We start from the raw sequence: 24,793 nt of genomic DNA, 5'->3' as shown, positions 1-24,793 counted from the left end.
AAATTATTTATAGTTTTGCCTGGTGAGTTCCCAATTTTATACAGTTTTTGAAATTTTTTAATTATCTGTCTGGATGGATCAAAGTGTATATTTGACAAAGGACTAACACTCTGCGTTCCCAAGTTTTATCTTATTAAGAATTTGAGTTGCCAGTGATGAAGTAAGTGTTAGCAATAGCTACTCTTTTATTTACTTCTAAAGGAGTAAAACATTAACATAAGGCTTAGAAACATGTCTTTTGTATTTTTTAAAAATAGCCTGTGGAAAGAACCAACTAAGGGCTTAGTAATTAGTCTAATGCACACATTGGTCATGAACATTTGGTCATGGACAGTGACTAAAATCGAACTCTAACCAATTAAGCGAGAAGTTGAATTTACTGGACGACTTGTATAAGCCTAAAGCAGCATAGGAGAACACAGGTCCTTAGCAACACCTGGAAAGAAGGAGTGAATGTGTCCAGGCCTCCTCCATCTCTGCTTCTGTCCATACAGAAGACTTATTTTCTGGATCGGGCTACTTCCACATGGCTGAAGACTCAGCTTTTAGCTAATTTCAGGCTCTCATCACGTGGGGTTATTTTCAGAAAGCAACTGAGATTTATTTTCTTGAGATTTAGGCCAATGTGTGCTGGGGAAGATCGATGATTGGCCCTCCTGTGTACCCAACAGGGACCATCCCACCACCTGTCGTTTGTAGAGAACCCTTACGTATCTACAGGAATATGCTAGCTCCCATTCACATCCAAGCAGGGAGGGATTTTTCAGAAGAGAATAGGGAGTTGTGTACACAAGACAGTAAATTCAGCACATCAGTTCTTCCTTGTCTTCATTCCTCTTGTTTTCATTCATTAGCCAGGTTTCTATTCAGTGCCTACCTTGTGCCAGGTACTAGCAATAAAGGAATGGCCAAATAAAATAACATAAAATAATACCACAATGATTATCACTACTTGCCTAGAATCTGAATTATAAGAAAACTGTCAGAAATGGGGTAAGCAAAGGTTATTTCTATACAGCCTAATTAGCATTTTGAATGAATATGAACAAGGCATATGGCCTGGTCTTCTTTCTTTTATTTTAAATCCATTTCTAAGTAAATTAGCTGTTTGCCACCTTCCCCTCCCTGACTATAGTAAACCAGGGGATAAGTGTCTCTAGAGATGGTGATGACATGTTTTATTGTATTTCATTTTGGTGTGTGTGTGCTTGGTAAATATTTGTTAAATCAATGAATTATTGAGGAGGTGATGTTGTTGTCTAACTATAGTCCAGAGAAAAGGGTGACTATTAACTGTGACAAAGCAAGCATCATTGTCTTTGTCATTCTTCAACATTTAAGTGGTCAGGATCAAATAATTCCATATAACAAAGTCATTTTCCACAATTATCTCAAGATATATTTTGCAACTAATTCCTTCTGGCAGCTACAGCTGGATGCTGTGTCATTTCAGACGAGTCTGGGAGAATAACACTGAAGAATTTTCTTGACTCAGATTGAATGATGAGTAATCCTTGCTTTGGAAAAAATTCAATATATCTCTATTTTGTTTTCTCCACTGTGCTGTACAGTATGAGGTATATAACTGCTTCTGTTGCTGCTTGAGTATTCATTTTTATTTTGTTTGAAACGGATTTTTAAATTATTTATTAAATACTATGTAATTTAAATAATGCAGGCATAAATTATATAAATGGCATAATGTAGAGATTAATATACAATTTAAAGAGGATGAAAGTAATTTGTGATTCTAAATATGCAAATATTTAAAAAGTATAACATTTCCTTTTTGAACTTTTGCTTTTCTATCCCTCTCCAGGGTAACAATTGGTAATTGTTGCAATATTTTTATGTGGGTATGGACAACACATACATTTGAATACATGCTTTTCCTATACATACTGTTCTTTAGCCTGCTTATTTTTACTCGTCACTTTATGGACATCTTCCTCTGTCAGTGCATATTTTCTTTGAGATGGTGGTGTATTTTATGATATGTGTGTGTCTTCATTTATTTAACTATCCCCCTCTTAGATTAGCTTTTTTTTAAAAAAAAAAATTTCAAATAATACTTCATTGAACCTGTGGGATAAGCTGTAGATTTCTGTAAGAAAAATTCCTAAAGGTGAACAAATGGGACCTCCTACTTTTTACATTTTAATAGTACTGCCAAATTACCCTCCAAGTAAGTTGGCACCATTTACTACAAGATGGTATATTGGGACAGTGAAGCAGTTGGAGACTGAAGGCATGGGTTTGGGTCCCAGGTTGGCTTCTTACTTAGGGATCGCCTAGTAGAGGGGAAGTAATGTGTCTGTGTCTTAGTCCTCTCTATAACATTAGTACCTACCTTGACAGGTGGTTGTAAGAATTAAATATGTCAGCATAATTCAAGTTCTTGCAAAATGACCTAGCATGTTTCTATTACAGAATGCTTTCTAGTGTTATGCACATACTACCTTCTATTATTAACACAAGCACCTTGTAAAAATTCCCAAGATACAGAAATTTGGGTTCTCAACCGATTGCTGCTTCAGAATGTTATCTTGAGGAGAATGCTGGCTTTGTCCATAGGTCTCCATGTAGACAGGTTTTTAGTTTCCCATGTGTGGACAAAAATACACATGAAGATCTTTAATTTTCATAATACTGTATTTTGCCATCTACAAGCCTGGTTTTTAGAATTACTATATCCGTAATAATATAATATAAATAAACTTTAAGTTGTTAGAGTATATAATCCTAATTTAATTATATTGGACCTTGGGAAGACTATCTACTTGGATTATTTTACATAATTATTCTCAGTTTTTATGTTTATATTTTTATGAGAGGTTCCATGACAAAATTTTATAACTGTCCTTTGCTTGCTTTTGTGACACTGTCATTGAAGATCTTGTTCATAACCCCAATGCCACTGTATGAATTTCCATAGGAGAAAATTCTCTTACTTAAGAAATACGAAAATCTTTATCAAATCTGATAAGCTACTATTTCCTTCATTCAGTCCAAAGGAGTTTTCCCCTGCATTTTAGCTGCCATGAAATTAGTGTGATATAATAGATCAGCGTGGTAGCACCTTTATTACTGGGCATGATTTTTCAGTTTTCTCAGTTTTGAAATATTTCATTACATTTTTCTCCTTTAAAATACAGAAAGGGGCACCTGGGTGGCTCAGTGGGTTAAAGCCTCTGCCTTCTACTCAGGTCATGATCTCAGGGTCCTGGCATCGAGTCCCTCATTGGGCTCTCTGCTCAGCAGGGAGCCTGCTTCCCCCTCTCTCTCTGCCTACTTGTGATCTCTGTCTGTCAAGTAAATAAATAACATCTTTTAAAAAAATAGTACAGAAAAAAAAGTGCAGATTTTCTTAAGAAGGTGTGATAAAATAACACAGAAGTTATCTCCACTGTATTTTAAATGGAACATGAAATGATGAGATGTGACTTTGATGACAAGACACTGAAAGAACCTGCAGATATGAGGAGAAGGGCTGCTGATAATCGTGTGGAAGATCACAGGGACAGGGGAGTAATTGTCTAAGGATCTGACTACCGAGGTTCTAATCTTGGCTTTACTACTTTGTAGCTGTGTGACTTTGGGAGAATTAAATAAACCCCTTTGCACCTTAGTTACCTCATCTTGTCATAAAATGAGGGTGACAATAGTCCCTAAATGATAAGGAGGTTGCTGTGAGGATTAAGTGAGTTTATATACATGTTAGAATAATGCCTGATGCAGAGTCACTGCTGTGTGTTGGCTGTTGTTATTATAGAAAGAGATAGAAGAAAGTGTTTGAAATCACAGATTATTGAGCTTTATCTCCACTCTCAGGGAAATTCTAGAGCGTACTATTAAGCAGATGACTCTAAGCATTTAGATATGGAAGTAGTGATCCCTAGAAGGCATTATGGATTCTCTAAGTTAATTCCTGTCAAACTAAATTAATTTATTTTTGATAGGATTATTAGAGTTACATATCAGGAGGATGCTCCTGTTGGAGCTAAATTTCAGCCAGTCATTTGAAGTATAATTAAATGAATTTTTAGAAGATTGAAGATCTATAGCTGAGCGCATTGATTGGCTAATCGGGATGCATCTGAAGGAAGACTCTAGCAGCAGTCACACTGTTGGGGCTTTGTTTTCCATGGCTTTGTTCAGCTCTGTCCTGAGTAACTTGAAGGAAACATCAAATGTCAAATGTGCGGGTTTCACAAAGTACAAAGGGAAACTGGACAGTCGAACAAGAGAATGATGATTCCAAAAGAACTTTATAAAGTAGGACAAACAACCTTCATTGAAAAAGGTGAAATTTGACTGAGATAAGTATTTTTCATATTTGCGGATACCACAAAGTTTACCTGGTACCTGGAATAAAAAGATACTTGGAAATGATAAGATTTCAGAGCCCATAAAAATGGACTGAAACAAACCCTAGTTGCATTGAACAAACATCCATTTACATCCAGTAAGTTTGGAAATCTATACCACAGAACTATGCATGTGATTTCAGAAATAAACGTTGAAAGTTCTGGAAGTTTTAGTTGGTTGACGGCCTGAGGACTGCTAAGAAAGAACGAGTGTCATACTAGTTTGTATTAACATAATTATATGAGTTAGAAAAGGGAGGTAATAGTTTTACTATATTATGTTTTATTCAAATTACGTTTAGAGTAATTATTAATGGTATTTAGCTAAATTCATTCAATTATCATAATCCTGAAAGCATGTATTTTACAAGTGATGTTGGCAAACTCAAGAATGTTCAAGGGGTGTTTTGTGAGACAGTGTCTGCAAACCATTTTATGTGAGGATTGATGGAAGCAACTGAGGATCCGTTAGCCTCGAGATGAAAGAAGACTAGGACCTTAATGGTGTATTCAAACAAGTGGCAGCATATCATATGAATAAATGATTGGACCCCATTTTGTAAATTCATATAACACAATCACTTTACCTTAAGCTTTCATGTTAGGAAAGTGCTTGTAATTTAATATTAAATAATTGTCACATTCAAAGGCAAAAACTAGGACTACATAGTAGAAATCATAGGAAAGCAAAATTTTTACTTGATGCACAGAGAAAGCTTTTTAATAATTAGTGGGTTTTAAATATAGTACACTGCCTGCAGATTTCTGTGGGAGAAGTATTTTTTCATTAAAGATATGTTTTACTTTCTAAAACAGTTTCATCTGTATCATCATTTAAGTAGGTATTAATATTTTTCTTTTACCCTTTTTAGAATGTTGTAGAAATTCTGGATTTCTCTCACATTGTTTTTGCTTTCTGTTTTATATGTAATGACAAACTGTTTCAAAAGATTAGAAACTTAATGAGGTAGAACAAAATCCACAGGAAATTTGCAGTCACCTCTCAGTCCCATAGAACTTTATCTACAAATTCAGGTAATGATCACTCTGAACTGTTCTAGGCCTCACAAAGCCATTTTTCTATTCTCAGCTGTGCTCTGTTTTATGAGGCTGTGCAATTAAATTAATCTTATGGACAGATTTTTTTTGATGGGTATTCAATAATCCTCTATTATAATTGCTTGAAAGTTTGTCTTGAAGTGTATGTGGCTGGAAACAAGTTGTTACTGTTAATATTCTATATTTTTACTTGAATTGTAACACAAGTATAGCAGGATAATTTGTCCCTGTACTGTGCTTTTCTTTCTTGGTAACACAGCAGTGTCTAGAATAGTGCCATATGGTCTAACCCTCCTTGTTAAACACAGATAAAAAGACTGTTGGATGCTGAAACTAGGCACAGTGTGTGCGGGTTTACCTGTGAACCCTGAGTAGAAGTCTGGCCATGCTCAGGTGATGAGGGGTGGCAGGAGGAGACTCGCCGTATTCATACAAGCTGGAGTGCAGTTTACACAGGAAATCTCAGAGAGAGACTACATCTAATGCCCATCTTTCTTTCTTTCTTTCTTTTTTTTTTTTTTAAATAGCTCTCCTCATTTTCTAGGATGTGCTCAGAGGGGTCCCCGCCCCCAAGCCAACAGTGTTAACTAATGTTTATTAGCACATACTGCTCCAGGCAGTCATTTGGCGAATTGGAATAATAAGCACTTCACATTCATTATCTCATTTTGTCCTCACAGCATTTTTATAAACGAGGAAATGAGGAAACTGAGATCCAGGGAGGTTAAATATCTGAGCTAAGACAGCTAGTGAGTAGGGGCTCTTGGTTCATCTGATTGCAGCTCCCATAACCTCAGAGAGTGACTGGACACATCTCTTCAAATTAACTTGGCCTCTGTATTAGTCTGCTTGGTCATGCTGCAGCCTGGGGATGTGGACATGAATGGGGACCAAAGCCTTCAGTGTAGCAAGAATAGCATTAAGCAGATACTGCTAATTATCTATTTGACAGGTGCTACCAAGGGAAGGTACAGTTTAAACCATTATCTGAGAGTTCAAAGAAATATTTGATTGTTCTTAAGTGATAGATTGCTGAAGTGGGGATTATGAGGTAGATACTGTGTATAATATCTTGATTATAGACCTTTCATTTCTGCACAACCCCTGTGCTCAGGAGGAGAAGCAATTTAAAGCTAAGTAGAAGAAGCAGAGTTCAGTGTCAGAAGGGCCAGACCCCCTCACTTACTGGCTGCTGGACCTCAGGGGCACTTGATCTTCCTGGAGGCTGCTGTTTCGGGGTGAAATAGTTTGATACCCTGATTCTCAAGGGTATCAAAACAAAATCCACATCTTTTAAGTCACACATTCATAAATACTATGGCAACATATAATTTCCCCCATAAAATACATGCAGGTAGAATAGAAAAATTGTATTATGTTTAGACCCTTAACTAGCAGCCACATATTTTAGGAGCAGAGAACAGCCTAACTGAGCTGTAGATACCGGGCAGTCAGCAAAGTGCTGTCACTTTCTATGTGGTTGATTTCCTCGTCTGAATCCTGTCAGTGATCCCAATTCATGTTCCATCAGAATGACATGGACATTTGAGGTTTCTCAAGAATAGTGGAAGTAGTGAATGTTTAATATATGAATCCCTGAGTCTACTGTAATATGTGGAAAGCTCCTACAGACTTAGCACAGAATTGCCTAGCAAGTAGGAGCTATTCTTATTACATTTAAATTATCATCACCTATATTATCATGTATACAAGTCCTGTCCTTCCACATACTAGCTTTTGATCTTGAAACAATTACTTCAACTTTGTGCATCGCTGAGAAAGTTAATCCTGCCTCCTCAGTGCATCTCACCACATTGTTGTAAGGGTCAAATAAAATAATACATGTTGTATGAGAGCAAATAAACTGTGTTATGTGAAAGCACCCTTTAACCGTCCATAGCTATGTGATGGTTTATTGTTATAACCCTTAAGCCATTTGCCTAAGGCCTGAGACCTTAAAGAGGTAAGTATTTCAACAAACTGCCAGCCAGGACTAAGGGAAGACAAGCTGGTGTTAGAAAAAGGGAGGGAGCTGGGTGCTCACATAGGATTCCACAAATGTAATCATATACCAGAGACGCGTTTTCAAATTGTGGAAATCTCTTCCTTTTGCATTCTAAGAAGTAAGCTCAGAAAATTTTGTTTAGGACCTGAAGGACCAAGATTTTACCCATTAGGTGAACATTGGTCCAGTATGTTTATCTTAGGGATACTGGAGATGACTTTTGTGTTTGAGAGACACCAGGGAAATCTGGAATGAGCCTTAAGGTGTTCGGAACCTTTTATTTATTAGATTAAAATGTTTGAACCTAAAACATAGAGGAATACATTCTTAGCTTGGCTGGTGCCCTAAATGATATGGCAAACCGTCTCTGTTCTTAACTACATTACCATCCTTTCTTTGAAAGGCTTTTTGTTTTGTTTTGTTTTGTTATGTTATGTTTTTTTCCCCCGCCTTCTATTGGGACTTGTAGAAGTCTGGAGGAGGAGGTTTCTGGAATGAGTCTGTCTTGTCTCAAAGTAGCATAGCATGAGTCTAGATGTTTTTGAGATTGGTTCTGCGATAGTCTTATAAGTAGAGAAGGTGAAAGAAATCCAGTGGTGTATTTGGCAATTCTATACACGTGTTGAGGTCTTGTGAAAAATACAGGGGGCTCCATTGCTTAGGAAGGTGGCTGATTGTACACAAACGTTGTATCCCTTGCCATGGAAATCCCCCTTTTTGGAGAGCCACGTTAAATCTGAAACCTCCTGGGGAGTAGCACTGCAGAAGAAAGGAGGGAAAGGAAGATTGAAGGGACTTTAGTGCATCAGGCGGAAGCATGAAAGGTGCAAAACACAGCTCTTAGAGAGTGAGAGTAAAGTGGACTCACAAATAGGGCTTGAACACAGGAGGGTGATTTGTTTTTACAAAGAAAGGAAGGGCATTTTATGTAAAGATTAAGCACTGTGACAGACCGATTTGTGTAGAAGAGACATTGATATCTGGCCAGTGGTTCTAATTATAGTCTTCCCTTGGCAAGGCAGTGCTGATCCTTGTAGCTGTGGATACTCTTTGCGAAACTCGGCAGTTTTGGGGACTTGTTTTTGAGGAAATAAGTGACAAAGCAGCTTAATGTTCGGCAAATGATTTTTTTGAAAGGTACTAGATCAGTTTTTATCCAAAGTAAATAATATAGGAACGAGAAAGCACAGAAGTGTGGGAAAGGAGACCCAATTCACATTATTTGTAGAAAATATGATTCTGCATTTCTATACTGTTAGAACTATTAAGAATTCAATTAGCTGTTCATATAGAGAGTAATTATCACAATTCAATGCCTGTGTATGTCTTAGCAATAAAATGTGAAAATATTATATGAGAAAGTGTATTCATAGTTGCAACTGAAAATATAAACAACAAAATGCTTATTACTGTTTATGAAACAAAACTTAAACACATGGAACACTGTGTAAATTGCTTAAAAATTTAATTAGATGTCTCATTTAATTCCAATCTAAATTTCATCTGGAAATATAAAGTAGTGAACAATTAAAAATTTAAGAAGGAATAATGAGAGCAGTGGTCGATCCAGATAGTGAAGTGTATTATAATATTAGAGCAATTTAAAACAGTGTGGTGCCATTTCAGCAGTTGAATGAAAGATCAGGGGATCTTTCAGGACCCTGGATGAGCCCCAGGGACAGTGGTTTACAGTTCAATTTTTAGACACCCTGAAAATTCCCAGAAGTGCCTTTGGCGATTAGAGGGAAGAAGTATGGAGGCTCTACGCAGTCTCCTCTCCACCTTAACAAGGATAGCACTGTTTTTGTGCATTTTATATATTGGTTCCCACATTTATTTGGTTTCACATCCCAAAGAGTTTTCATTGCCCTAATATTAATATAGGGTAGAGAATGACTCACTAACCGTGACTGGCTTGTGAAACGAATTATAGTGGGGAATCTTGACTTATTTATAGGTGGTGAGGATTAAGTCAGTGTTTCACCTTGCTACAGAATGATGAGTTATAGATGAATTAAGAAGTAAAACCATAAAAAATACTTGAAAAATATTTCTACAAATATTTTACTTTTATTATATTTTATTGTTTTATTTTATTATTAATTTTATTATAATCAAATAATTATTTGCCTGATAAAAGGAATCTCTAAACCTAGCACAGAAGTCAGAATGGAAAAAACTGATGGAGTTGTTCATGTGAAAATAGAAAACTTTACCTAAAATACCACCAAAAGAGCAACAAAAAATAAATAAATATCTACTGTTTATTTACAAAATAATAAATATTGTTTTACTATATGCAGAGATTTTTATACATTAATAAGGAAAACAGAAATATCCTGTGATAGCCCATTTGATATTCACTTGGAAAAAAAAACCAAACTTTGTCCTCATTAGTATTTACAGAAGTATGATTAGAATAACAAATGAGCCATTACTTTCAGACCTAATAAGGTGGCAAATACTACTAAAAGATAAGCTGAATCTTGACAAATTTGTGGTAAGAGAGGCAGGTGGATATAAATTGTTAAAATGGTTTTGGAAGCAGTTGGCAAGAGACGTGACAGAGTTCATATCCTCTGAGTAAATAACACTCTAAGAAAGTTAACGTTCAATATATTCTTTGTTCAATTTTAAAAACAATATAATGTCTATCTTCAGTGAAGTGTCAATTAGATGTCCATTTTGAAGAATTCATATTGCATAGAGAACATTAAGATAGCTAACAATATATGCATATACTTTATATAATTATATTAACTGATATGTATGGATAGGAAAAACTAGAGGCAAAACACAAAGATTAGCAGTGGTTAATATTCTTGTTTTTAGGTTTATGGGTACATTTTGTTTTCTATGACATAGGTATGAGTTTGTGTTTTTCCAATTTTTACTCTCCAAAAATAAAGTCATTTTAAATGGTTATTATCCATGGAAAACTTTAGAATTTCATTTTTCATTTTGTTGCAATTAACATCATAATTGCCCAAGCCTGTTTCAACATGTTTTGATTTTCTGAAATATTTATTGGACCTATAAAATCTTACTGTGATAAAGAGTCTTAAAAATTGGGAGTTATCTTACTCTCTTCTGTGCTCTAATGCATCCTTGACCCCAGTTTCTAAAGAGGTAGGTACAAGATGGGAAACAAATCAGAGGAATGTGTTAAGATCAAAACAGGTATTACCTAACCGTGAAAACATATCCGAATATTATTTGCATTGAAAATGTCAAGAAGGACCATTCGGAAAGTTTAATTTTGCAGGGCGTGTGGAACCGGTAACACCTCCTAGCCAAGAGAGTGTTGGGGCAAAGGGCAGTTCCTCAGTCCGGGGTTTGGGCCTGGTAGCATAGTGTGCTGTCTCACTCTGACTGTGGTTCGTGCCCGCTGTGGTGCTTGAGTATGGCTGCCCGTGCGTCTGATTCATGTCTACGCCATGTGTCGCATTATTTTGATGGTAATCAATGTTTTGTTCTGTGAAGGTAATCTCTCTCTCTTTTGTTCTGTTCATGTTCACACAGCTAGTTCAGTGAAGCTTGTTCACAACCAGGAACCTCTCCTTCTCTGTCTCCTTTCTCTGTCTTGCAGGAACTGAGGGTGGCTTCTGGTGTTTTGTGTGGCTTCATTTCCTTCCTGCCTCTCATCCACTTCATGATGTAATTCTTGGCACTTTTACTTCCTTTGTAGAGTAGGATGTGATGTCATAGAGAAGGGGACAGGGCTATCCAAATTCTCTCAATTGCTGGGAGGAGCTGCCCAGGTGTGCTGAGGGGCCTGTACTCAGGAAGAGAAACAGGGAATCCTCCACAGTGAGTAACCCCACTTTTGAGTGCACCCAAATTTCCGTTAAAACGTTGCCCAGTACGCTGGAGTTTCCTCTTCGGCCCTTTCTAGATTTAATCAGTTTGCCTTTTGGACATTCCCAGTTCAGCTCAATTTTCTTCCTTTCTCTCCCTTGCCCCCGCTCCCCCTCATTCTGCCATCCTGTGCCTCTCCCTGCCAGATTCCCTCTTCCTTGCTTGCTTACTTGTGTCTGTCTGTGTCTTTTGACCTTCTGCCCATATCTCTTATGAGAGACCATGAGTGTCCCCAGCATTGCCTGTCATTTGGGGTGATGCCCACCCTTTATATGGTCCATGCGCCCACAGCATCTCCTTTCAGTAATTCATAAGTACGCACCGTTCTACTTACAGTTCTCGCCTTTTTGTTTTCATGTCTATATCTTTCCCGCCTTTCTCTGTGATCTAATCTTCCCCCTTTTCAGCTCTAAGATGCAGTTTCCTTCTTGCCTTTTTTTTTTTTTTAGCCAATATTTTTACACATTAGTCCTCTTCCCTATACAGCTGTGCCTATGTTTCTTTCTCCCCCTTCCCAGTTTTCAGGTGAGCTCTCCAGTGGCCTCCTCTGTGAGGACCGCTTTCCTTCTTTCCTGTGGGCATACCCTCTTTCTAGCGTAGCTCATATTGCTGGATGCTTTAAAGGACTTACCAACTATGGCTAAGGGACTGATCTGGACTGGGAAGAATGGGAACATTTTCTGGGAACTAGAGAGAGGGGAGAACAGGAAATGGGCCCCGATGGTGAAGGCTGGAATGGGGCAGGCTGTAAGTCACTGGAGAACCTTGACAAATAGAACCTTTACCAGTGCTGGCTGCGATTTGACCATGAAAGTTAGGTGGGATCGCAGAACTATTTTGAACAGATTCAGAATCCTTTTCAATTTCTAGTTTTTTAAAACGACCCTGTTAATAATTATGATTGTTCTAGTAAATAATCATAAGTTAGAACTTTATAATGTGCAGAAGCTCTGTACAGCATCTTCAAGTAGGTGTTGTCTACCCTTGGAGGAAGTCATTGTAAGGATGCGTGTAGACTTGGGTCTCATACCTGGAGGTAGCCCCTGTCTATAGTCCGTGATGGTGAGCAGAGTGGACACTGTTGTTGATTGCCTTCCCTACATCCAATGAAATTCCTGGATAAATAAAGGAACTTGATTTCCAGGTCTGATGGTCTCATGCCTGTGGAAATAATGAGCCACGTCCCTCGCATTCCCCACACTTTGTTTAAAACAACTCCCTTGCACTCAAAAATAAGCAGGCCAGAAGGGGAGATAAAGAAAAATGGGACTCAGTTCATAAAACTGAGATGGGCTGAATGGGAAGAGGAAGGGGTTTACTTGAAATTAATTGAAAAAGGCAGAAGAAAGGAAACTGAGCTGAACTGGAACACACACTGTAATAACTTACTTGGGTTTTTGTATGCTTTTTTCTCCATTTTGGCCATGAAGGAATTTTTTCCCTCTCTCTCTCTCTCTCTCTCTCTCTCTCTCTCTTTTTTTTTTTTAAATACAAAAGAGGTTGATCAAATGTGAATCCAATGAAGGTATTTCTAACCAGCACTTTGTTCCCTGCTGTTGGTAGTGTCCAGGCTCAATGTTTCCAAGGTCCTGGAGATTTAGGAAACATTTTAATAGCCTGAAAATCTGTCTTTAACCATAAAATATTCGCAATTTTTAATAAAGGAAATTACAAACATTTATTAACTTTGTTTTCAGGTTTGACATTTTTTCTTTTTTCTTTTTTGTTTTTTTTTTTTTGTTTTGTTTTGGTGTGTATGCCTTTGTGACCTTTTTTTGAAGAATGACCCCATGTTGCAGAAATTGCCATAAATGTCCAGAAAAGAATTGCATTCTCACTTTGGAAACCCAAACTGTGTGATGAAACCTTGTTTTGATATAACAGCCCCTTCCCCTTAAAAATTTTATGGAAGCCTTGCATGATTCACACACATTTTTATTTTGTATGCTTCCATACAATAATCTAGGAATTTTATGTTTATTTTTATTTTTTAGGCACTAGAAAAACACCCCAATTCACCAATGACAGCGAAGCAGATATTGGAAGTCATTCAGAAAGAAGGGTTAAAAGAAACAAGGTCAGTATTCATATTTACATTTTCTGTTTTCATTGCCACTAATTGCAAAGCAGTAGATGTATCTAGATTTTGATATTGTAGTTGATTGTGGATTCAGTAATTACCTGCAAATTCTTTTGTGATTGCCAAATATTTGGATGACCCAAGATTTCCTTGTAACTGCCTGTTGGCTTAATAAAATATATTAGACAGGTTAATATAGAATGTACTTTGTTAACAAAGAGCCTTGCTGCATGAATTAGCCCTTCATTGGAGTTACTCCTCTTTCTCTGTGTCTTGTAAGAGGAGCTTTTGTTTCTGAAAGTAAAGAGGAACACTTTTACAGGCTTAATAGATAGATCCCAGGTTATAAAGATTAGGTCACTCTGATAAAACTCAAAGTGCTAATAAACGTGGTTGAAAATTTAGTCGTCTTACATTTAGAAGTCCTCTGCTTGGAGTGTCATTACTCAGCTATTGAGCCTTTAAAAAATAACAATTTTATTGAGATATAATTCATATACCATAAAAGTCAAGCCTTTAAAAGGTATAATTCAGTGGTTTTTAGTATATTCACAGAGTTGTGCAGTCAACACCACTATCTAATTTCAGAACATTTTCATCACCCTGAAGGAAAGTCCATCCCCCTTAAGCAGTCATTCCCCTTTCCCAACTCCTTCTACCCCCTGGTAACCATGATTCGACTTTTTGTGTCTGTGGATTTGACTGTTCTGGACATTTCATATAAGTGGAATTATACAATATGTAGCCTTTTGTGTCTAGCTTCTTTCACTTAGCAAAATGTTTTCAAGGTCCATCCGTGTTGTAGCATGAATCAGTATTTCATTCTTTTTTTGTTGTTGCCAAATAATGTTCCATTTTATGGATATGTACTCCATTTTGTTTATCTATGATGAGCCTTTATTTAGTAATTAATTTTACAGTTTTGGCTTAAGCCACCAGTTGAGTGCCATATTGATAGTACACAGGGAGAAAAAAGAAGTTTGTTACGAAATAAAATACATAGAGCTGTCACATGAGTGTGTAATCATCCATGTTATATAGAGCGAATTACTTTTGTATGAAGTTATCTACCTGTAAGCCATTTGAACATACAGTAGTTGCAGCTTTGTGAAAATCAGAGCTGCAGAGCTATCTTTTGGGTGTTTTTACTGATACTGAGATAGAACTGCTGAGAGAAAGGAAAATCCTCCTGAGGCCAACTTGTCCTAAAAAAAATCAGTATCATCTGTAACCCCTCTTACTGTAAAGGGTAGATAACATCAGCTTCTCGCTGTTTAAAATGCATCCTTTGTAAGTCTCATCCACAAACATCACGATTTAGAGGGGTGTAAGACATCTGGCTCAAATTTTCATCTATGTGTTGGAGGCTTTTTCTCCCTGTTCTGAAGACACAGCTTAAGATAATGTAGCTATACCATTTGGAAGAGTCGTGTCCCCAGCAAACTGGAGGCCACAATGGGGAGAGAAGCCACTGACAGAGCCTAACAGCTCTGGTAAGGGTGATCTTGTTCTCTGAAGCTAGATGTCAGCGTGAAGAGTTAGGGAGCAAAATGGGAACCCCTGAAATTAATTTTCTCCTTGCTGCCTGTCGAAAACCCTGAAAATATTTATGCCATTTAGAAAGCACTGGAAATGTTTGTGCAGCAGCCAAAAGAAAAGAGGAGGTAAAAAAAAAAAAAAAAAAAAAATCTAAGGATATCAACTCCTGTTGAATGTGGGCTCTGTGCCAGTGGAATCTGCCAATGTAGACATAAAAAGCATCTCCTGGAAGCAGACATTTGAAATTTGTTCATTACGATATTCTTCTCAACAAGAGTGACTGTGCTGCCATCACTTATGTACTCTGAGATATAAAATTCCTGTACCATGCCTCTGAACAGCATTTTAATTACACTTATTATTGTAACAGCATTATTTCCTATTTTTCAAAATGCTGGTCTTCCCGGAACGGTATATTAAAGGGCTTTACGCATATGTAGTTAACAAAACAAAACATGAAACAGCTTCTTTAAAGAATACTGAAGTGGAAAGACGTAACCTGCTATTTCTTGAATATAACCCTCTCTCTCTACCCCCTCCACCCAATTATTGTGTCCTTCCATAAGGAAAAAAACATGTTTGTTGTTACAAATACCGATGAGCCAGTATGGTAATATTGGATGTACCTGTGAGGAATTCACAAGTGGGATAAGAAAGGGAGCAGGCAAAGAAAGAGACCCTGGTTCTCCCTAAGTTCTATTCGGTAAAATCAGCTCTGCATCGAAGGACCACAGACCACACATTTTCGTTTGTATTTCTTTCTGCTTTCTTTGAGTCCTCTCTCTCTTGCCAGTTGTGATCTGTTATTTATGGCCAGTGTGTCTGTGACCACTCTTCCCTTGCTTCCTGGTTTGCTTATGAGAATCATCTCTAAAACAGGAGTACACGCTTTGAGTGAGTTTTGGGCTTTGCTACCTGTCATGTAGGGTGTTACATTTTGCCACTTAATGTACTCTTTTGCTACCTTCCAAGTTCCTAAATGTTTTCCAAATATTTATGGTAGCAGAGTAAATGAAGTGTAACTGTATCTATTTTTCTTAAGTTACATTTAGAAATTCCACCATCATAAAGTCACACATGGCTGCTTAATTTCTAGGTATTTATTAATGATGTGTTTTCTAAGAAATTTGGGTTTTATGATATGCCTGATTGAATGGAGGGGGAGGGCAGTGCTTGTGAAAGCTGCTAAGGTGGCTGTCACCTGCTGGTGGTCTTGGTGGATGAGAGGTTATGGTAGTGGTCATCCCCCAAACAGTCCACCACTGTACCTAGCATTTCTAGAAAAGAGAAGATTGGGTCTTAATCCATCATCATTCTGAACCTGGATTTGAAGTTATACCATTTGTTTCAAGTTCATTGGTGGAGGGTGGTCCTTCATTCTGTGTGGTGCTGACCTCACTGTCCTGTAATTTTGTCCTTGTTTGTCTACCTGCATCCGCCTGTGGGCTCTTTAAGAGCAGGGTATCTAAGACTCCTGGCAGTCAGCAGATAGTTAATCAATATTTGTTGAGTAAATAATTTTCTTTCTCAAGATGTTAATTTTCTGGTGCTTAGTATTCTATTTGGTGTTGGAATTTTCTTTTTAACATTATATGTTGTATTTTTCCATCCTATTTAATATTTTGTATGTTTTAAGCAAAAGAACCTAACAGTTTTGTAGGAATCCCATTAAATATATGCAAGCTGATAATCTCTGGCAGATACCATGTGAGAAATTAAGGCTATTGTGCTATTGCCTGTTTTCAAACGCTCTAAGTGCCTCTGGTTTAAACTTGTAATTTGTAATAGAAAGCACACCAATAATTTTGGCAAAGCTGATAAGAGTATTTGAAAGAGTTCAGTATATGTGATATTAATTTATTTGACTTTGATGAAATTCTTGACATTTTATGCTTTTTCTCTTTTCAAGTGACACTTTAAATTGCATACTTTTTATGTAGACATGATAAAAAGAGGACAGCTTTTCTATATCATGTTCTTTGTATCTTTTTCATGTTATCAATAAAAATGTGTAGTGTGTGATTAATTTCTATTTGGAAAAGATAGACTGAAAAACGTACTTTCCATATGGTTTTTAAAAAGGTCAGAAGGACGTATGATTTTTGTTGAAAAAATAGTATCATGGCATGATTTCCTAGAATTTTTAATGAAAACCTATTGGGCAGGTTTTTATTCCCTTCTGTATAATAACATAGAAGATTTTTATCAATATAATCTAAGTATTTGCTTTTCTGATTCTGAGTATTCGCAGGATTCTGTTACTTAGTGTTGATGAGTTGTGAACAATCGGTAAGACATAGCTGTTTGGGATGCTTTTCATATGATCAGGATCTTATCGTCCATCAAATAGCCATGCTGCTCGTATAGAGGGGATAAAAATATGTGTATTCCAGTCTGCTGCTTTTGTGGATGGATATTTGATATGCCTGTTTGGACTGCTTGACTAAATATTCCCCCTTCCTCAGGGAGTTAGGGTGCCACTGCAGAATATGGTCTTGTCCGCAGTAATTTCAGTACATGTACTGCCAAAGTGAGCACTTGTCTCCAGTAATTAGAAAGATGTTCATAGACAAAGAGAAGTAACTCCAGTTACCATGTTGGTTTGGATAACATTTGGGGTTGTCCTAATTCTGCCTTTCTGTTTTTGGTTTGCTTATTCAGAAGTTCTAATTCCTTTACAAAGAGAGGGATTTTTGATGCCCAAGGATACGTTTTTCTCTGCTCATGTAATTTTTAAAGAGATGCTTCCAAAGAAGTATGTGCTCTCACATAGGGACACCTCCAGGGACAGCAAGGGCAAGCAAGCAGGCTTGCAGCACTTCCCGAGTGAGAGCAGAACAGTCATTCCTCAGCGAGGGTAATGTCTTATGTGCTGGGCGTTATCATTACAAGATACCTGTCATTAAGGTAACATGAACCTTGATTTAGTTTTCACATTATTTGCTAATAGGCAAATAGTTCTATAGTAGAGATAAGGCAGTGGCAACCCCCCCCCCCCAACACCCCACATACACAAAGCAATTTAAAAAACCTCTGTTGGCTTGGGGGCAGGGCAATATTTATGAGGTACATTTTTACAAGATTATAGATGTCTTACTTTACAAAAAATCTGTTAGATTTCATCAACTGTTTGCAGAGCAACAGCCTATAATTACGTATCACAGTAGGGACATTTGAAAAGCTTTATAAACAGTCTCTGTCATGTTCAGTGTTACTCAGAATATGGATGTATTTTTGATTTTGCAGTGTGGTACATGCAATTGACAGCCCAAGATTTTGTAATTATTCTGGTATCAATGAGAACTTTTTTTTTTTACCCCCACTGATAATTCTTAGAATAAATTTGTTTTTAGCTACTTGCCTTAAGGTTCTGCATGTTTTCTGTTTTGCAGTCCATGTTATGATATGCTGAAATTAGGATCTCTGCTTCTTACTGTGGTTTGTTAAAGATGTTGCATTTTTCTAGGGGGATAAATGTCAGAAAATTCTATTACCATGTATAGTGACAAACAATAAAATTTCTTGGCATTTCTCTTGGTGAGATTTACGTTTCTAATTAGTACTCTAGGAGATGATTCTTTCTCGCTGCTGAAATGTTTTGTCTAGAGATAAGAAAGAAACACAAATAATTTCTACTGCAAAATCAATTCTTATCTCCAGACTCCATGTTGGCATCCCTCCTTTCACACTGAAATGGTGGTCTCGTTTGTGCTGAGGCATTTTAGAATTACAGTGTGAACTTGCACTGCCACCCCTGCCATTGGCTAACATCTAATCCTCTCATTGTGTAAATGGTGGGCATGGTTAGCTACTTAGAAGGGGCAGATGAGGCAGTGGGATTATTAAACAGAAAGATAGGACAATCTGCATTTATTTAGGCATGTGTGTAGCTGTGTGAATGTGAGTGTGTAAGCGAGCCTTGAGAATAATTTACCTCTTTGTTGATATAAAATTTTACTTGTCGTCATTACTTAGGTTAGAAGTCATTCCCAACTCCCCCCTCTGATGTCCCTGTGGCCAGTTGGTTCTTGGGTCGTGTTAGTTCTACTTCTTAATTACATCTTTCTTTGTATTCCTACTTCTTGCCATTCAGTCTTTGCATTTACAATTTTTTAACTAGATTACTGTAGTGTCTTCTTATCTGTTCTCTTTAAACCCAGTCTCCCCCATTTTAAATAAAGTTCTTTTCCCCCAAACAAACACTACCAGCTGTAGTAGGATTTCTTAACTGATAATCCACAATATTCCAGGGAATATATTGCACCTAGCAAACTATGAATCAATAGGTATTGTCCATTGTCTGTCTGGTGATAATTAGTTGAAACTGGGTGTGGAACTTTTTTCCTAGTCACATGATAACTTAAATAAATGCGTGCTATTCTGATAATGTAGGGTTTATGATGTAAATGATGAATGCATACATTATATCTTAAAGTTAGAAGGGATTTTGAATTTGCAGTCTGGTCATTGATGCATATATTTTGTTCTTCCCCAAAATCATCACTTAAAATGTCATTCATTGGCATTGTACATAATTAACTTGCTTTAAATTAAATGGTATAAAACTGGTTAAATAAGAATTCAGAAGTTAAACGTGGATATCTCTAATTGTTTAAAAGTAACTTTGCAGTCTGTCACAAATCAAACTTTTTAAGCTGTATTTATTTATTTATTTATTTATTTTAGTTTCAGGTGTACAGCGTAGTGATTTGACAGTTCTGTACATTACTCATTGCTCACCATAAATGTAGTCACCATCTGTCACCATATGTTATTACAGTAATATTGACTGGATTCTCTATGCTGTACTTGTAATCTCCATGACTTATTTAGTTTAAAATGGCAAGTTTGTAACTCTAAATCCCATTCTCCCATTTCATCTGTACTTTTATTTTCCTAATTATGGTTATTTTTCTTTTTGTGAAAAAGTAATTCAGGATAATAAGATTATATATTCCTTTGGCAGCATTTCCTCAGTTAAAAAGTAATCATGTGAAACATTGCCCTACAAGGTAGGGTCCCAACTGCTGGCACCTCCTGATCAAACCGGATGTGGGCAGATTTAAAGCCTTAGTAGCCAAGCATCTGCTGTTGTAGTCACAGGTAGCTACTTGCCTTCTACTGTGACTTTTCCTGAGTTATCTTTTCATGACTTAGGAAAGTAGAAGTGGAGCCCCATGAGGCATTCATGAACTGTGTCATGCGTGTGCATGCAAACTCACACATGCAGCATGTAATTACTACAGTGTTCCATAAGAGGCTAGAAGATTGGGTTGCCAGAAGAAGTAGCACTTGTCTGCTGGAATGCCTCATAACGATGTCATAATCTGGACTGGCACTTTTCCTAGTTCGCTGAGTGAACTCGTATTAATAGTGATTGGCTTAGTCTGCTTAGGCTGTCATAACCAACATAACCAAACACTGTAGACTGGGTGGCTTAGACAATAGAAATTTACTGTTGACCATTCTGTAGGCTAGTAGAAGTCCTAGGTCAAGGTCCAGCACAGTAGGTTTCTGGTGACAGCTCTCTGACTGCTTTGCAGATGGTCCCCTTTGCACTGTCTTCACATGTCCTCTCCTGGGTGTGTGCGTGCAGAGAGACAGAGGGTGGACTCTTTGCCGTTTCTTCTTATAAGGACACTACTCCTATCAGATGGGGCCCCATCCTTATTAGACCTCATTCAACATTAATCACTTCCTTAGAGTCCCCATCTTCAAATACAGCCACGCTGGGGCCTATGCTTCATCATAGGAATTTGGGGGGCACAAAAATTCAGTTCATCATAGTGATTCAGAGTTTGGAACTTTAGATTGCCAGAGCTCATGGCATAACATTAGAATATTTCTAGGATGTGGGATATTTGATTAATCTTGGAGGGTGTTCACAACACTATGCTTAACCTTGTACTGTGCTTCTGTTTTTACATACTCTTAATGTGTATTTTCGTATGTTATTCTTAACATGTAAACCAGCAGAACACTCAGCTTAAGTTTTGTGTTCAAGTACAGTGTGTATATTCATATAACATAAATTGATTTGGATTTTATTTGAAGCCTTTGGTAAAAGTAGCTGTGCTGACTGCGTGTAACCCTCAAAGCATCAATATTCACTAAAGAATGCAATTATAGCTAAGAAATGGCCATTTCTTAAAACATCTCTTTATTCTGTCAAGCTTTCTTTCTCCATTCTTCCAAATAATTGAACAAAAAAAGGTAATTTAGGTGATTTCAGCTTTATCAAGATCTAGGTATAATTTACTCCAGAAATACTGAGCACTCTATAAATATTTCAGTGCAGAAATAGAAGCAGAAATGGATATAAAATTACATTGTATGTGAGTCTAAGTATCCTATGCAGATGAAAACCTTTGGGAAGGAATAGGAATTAAACTGGGGTGATTTTATTTAATTTTTTTCTAAGTAGTATTTTTCTCTTTATCTCTTAATTTCATTGCTTGTGGTCTTAATTGCCACATGCCTGTGATTTTAGTTTTGCTCCATTGTTTTGAACTTGACAACATAATTCAAATGCAAAACAGTTGATATGCTGACATGGGGACTTCTTTTTATAGTTGATTTGTTTTCAGAAGAATGAAAATTATGACGTTTTGTTAAGCCAGGTTTTCTAAAAGCTATAGCATGTAATTCCTAAGAACAAGTCTTCGTTCCTTCAGGACAATTAAGGACTATTTATCTGGCAACTCCAGATATGCTTAGATGCAGAATCAAATTGATACTGTGGATTGGGATCCTGCCTGAAATTCGGGTGATTTCTATCAATATATATATATATTTTTAAAAGAAGTTAAGATCTGTTGTTGTAGGTGCTGCGCAAGGCTTGGGCTCAGGCTCAGCCCTGTCTTCAGTCTGACCAGGTCTGTAGGTGAAAGGCCCTGTCTGGTCCCTGCTGGTCAAGTTAGGGGAATCAGAGAAAAGACAAGAAAATTGTGGAGATGTCAGTATCATAACATGACGGTAATCAATTAGATACTTACTAAGTGCACTCAGTGTGCTTACTGTGTTAGATCCTGAGGTTTTGTGGAAGCTTTAAGGCATGTGTTCATTACATTAACATTTATGAAGCACATACTATGTTACTGAGAGGGTAGAGATCGCTGGAATAATGAATGAATAAAATGTAGTCCTTGCTTTTAAAGAATTTAACAACATGGTTCCAGACCATTTTTCTGTGTCATTTAATTAGGTCTTTTAATCTCTTCTCTCTGAAGCATGTCTTCTGCCTAGTGCATAATGATGAAAACATATATGTATAGCTAGTTTTATATAAATATAAATATACACACACACTTAGTTTTTAAATTTAGGGATTTCTAATTCTCTCTTGAATTCTTGATAAAATATGTGATATTCCAACATGTCAAACAGTATTGTCTTTCCACCACAAATATAAGACCATTACAGTAAAGAATTCACATCTTCAGATCCATTAATCCGTTTGACATAGGGCTGAGATACCATGCTTTATACAAATTAATGAGTAGGGGCTTGATGGTTAAAAGGATTCCTAATTTTTAAAAATCATTTGCTTATATTAGACCCAATGCTGAAGACTTTACATGAATTACCTTTTTAAAAACTTTGTGGTGGGTCGATGATATTTTATAACCCATTTCACAGTTAGGGTAATTGAAGCAGGTGCAGTTAGGTAACTTGAGACCATTCACCCAGCTAGCAATTGGCAAATCTTGGATTTGATGTCTGATTCAGAACCAACTGCATTTAACCTTTTTAAAATATTTGTAGCCTGAGCCTAATAAAATTTTGATTAAGGGAAGTGTTGGTTATGTGATTCTATTAAGTAAATTATCTCCACCCCAAACATATTCCCTTTAGCAGCTTTTCAGGCTAATTGTTGAGTGTCTTATATATTACTTAGTGAGGTTAAAGTTGAGCCTATGGATAGGTGCGTTCATACTCTTCAAGTTTTTAGCCTAATTACAAATGGGATTGAAAGGTGAAAAAGACATTCATAATCTATTTAAATTTGGGGAATGCAAAGCCTCAGGTGAGTTTTTAACTCTTATGCTTGTCCAACAAGAAGGTGACTTCTTGTGAACATTTGGGCTTACAGACAGCAGCAAAGCATATTTGAATGCACCTTCATACTGTTTGTTTTAGAAGGTAATGCTGTGAGGACAGGAAGCACGCCTCAGGTAATGGGAGGATCAAAGGCTTCATAGGATTCTCACCATATCGTTGTTGGTATTGGATTTACAGATTGAAACTTGTTTCTGGGAAGCTTGCAAACTGTGACCAGTCAAAGCATAATTGCTAACAAAATGTAGATAATCCAAACAGTGATTTTAGAGGCGGGTAGAGCCTCCATTTGTGAAACAACCAAATGAAAATAGATGGGCCTGACTAAACCATGCTTAGATGGGGGAAGGGAAGGCTAAGTTACTAACATTGTTCTTTTAAGAGGTGCATCTAGAGGAAGAAAAGGAGGCCTGAATGAGAGAGTGAGTATGGTTTCAGAAGCAGCATTACTACCTTTTTGGGGGGAAATTATGGTAAGCAAAGAATGAGCAGATGTACTTTCCTGTCACTGGTAATCTGTATCCTGAGCAGTTACCCATCCTTCCTCATCTCATCCATCCATTGTATTTCCACTGGGAGGTATAAAAACACGACTCTTTACTTTTTTATTTTTATTTTTCATTTTTCAAAAGACAGATGTAAAATTTCCAAGCAGAGCACGTTCTCCTTTAGGCCACTATAGCTAACCTGAATTCATTACTTAGTTCTTTTCCAGCATGTCCGCACGAAATACAACAATTTGTACAATGGTTATTTTTCAATTTGTTGCTTAATTTGTGTTTCTTGAAGGTGACCTGCTGGTTCTAGATACAGAAAAATGGCATTCATGAAGATTTGTTGGAAAAAGTTGTCGATGGTAGTAAAGTCTAAATGGCTCTAATCTTAAATTCTGAAGTATTAAGTTGAGCAGAGGTCACTTTGGAATTCCCCTAAACCTTCACCCTAAGAAGAAAAGTGCTAAAGCAGGAATATAGAAAGTATTATTTAGAATTACTCAGAACAGTTTTCACTGCTCACTTATCTTATCCAGCCCCAATATTAAAATGGCTAACTTGATTTTTCAAGTTAGAATTTATATAGTTTACTATTTTTAGTTCCCACCCTTTGGCTGCCACCTATAACTTAATTTTCAAAGTTTTATAAATTAGTTTGGATATGAGATACAATGGTATATTCTTCTTTTCTCACAAAAGAGTGATCAGGATTGTATAATGGTATCTGTAGAAATTTGAGTCGGAGCAGATAATTATCTAAATTTTAAATGTAGTCTCTTCCTCACTCAATTTTCAACCACCTGGTCACCTAAGCAATTTCCAGTCTTTTTAAGAAGAGTTTCTTGGGATAAAAGAATGGTGGGCTGAATGATTCCTAACAGCTAAAGAAGTAGACTTTGGAAAGTCAGGACTATTTTACACAAGGGGGCATTTTCTATTACTGTTACTATCTGACTCTAAGCAATGCTTTTGAGAATTTATTTGAAAGCAAGCTTCCTTTGGAACAGTTATTTACTACATTGGGTTGCAATCTGAGATGGAGTTTAACTCAGTACTAGAACATTCTGTTTCTGGTAAGGACTTTGCAGATCATATAGTCCTCAACTTTTATTTTACGGATCAATAAGCCAATGCTTAGAGAAGATGAGTGGTCTGCGTAATAGAACTAGTAAATATCTGACTCATCTTCAAACTTAGATGAGGCTGATCAGTTCTGAATTTAAGAATGTGCAAAAGCCTAGTAGTAAGGGAAGGCAAGACCACATTAAAAAAAGAAGATAAATCTACTCTAAGGTACTGTTAGAAGGGACATGTCTTTCAATTGATTTTCCTG

General features: G+C 36.8%; 1 protein-coding gene across 1 annotated transcript in view; it reads left to right on the top strand.

The window, feature by feature from the left end:
* Positions 1 to 24,793, top strand: part of ASXL3 (ASXL transcriptional regulator 3) — a 186,932-nt gene that overhangs the window by 18,749 nt on the left and 143,390 nt on the right. The window contains exon 2 of the mRNA XM_059140183.1: positions 13,284 to 13,366. Within this exon, the coding sequence (XP_058996166.1) occupies positions 13,284 to 13,366 (83 nt within the window). The remainder of the gene's footprint in view (positions 1 to 13,283; positions 13,367 to 24,793) is intronic.

Source organism: Mustela lutreola, chromosome 11, assembly GCF_030435805.1.
Source record: "Mustela lutreola isolate mMusLut2 chromosome 11, mMusLut2.pri, whole genome shotgun sequence".
Taxonomy (NCBI): domain Eukaryota; kingdom Metazoa; phylum Chordata; class Mammalia; order Carnivora; family Mustelidae; genus Mustela; species Mustela lutreola.
The sequence above is the reverse complement of the archived record's forward strand: the minus strand, read 5'-3'. Positions and strand labels throughout refer to the sequence as shown.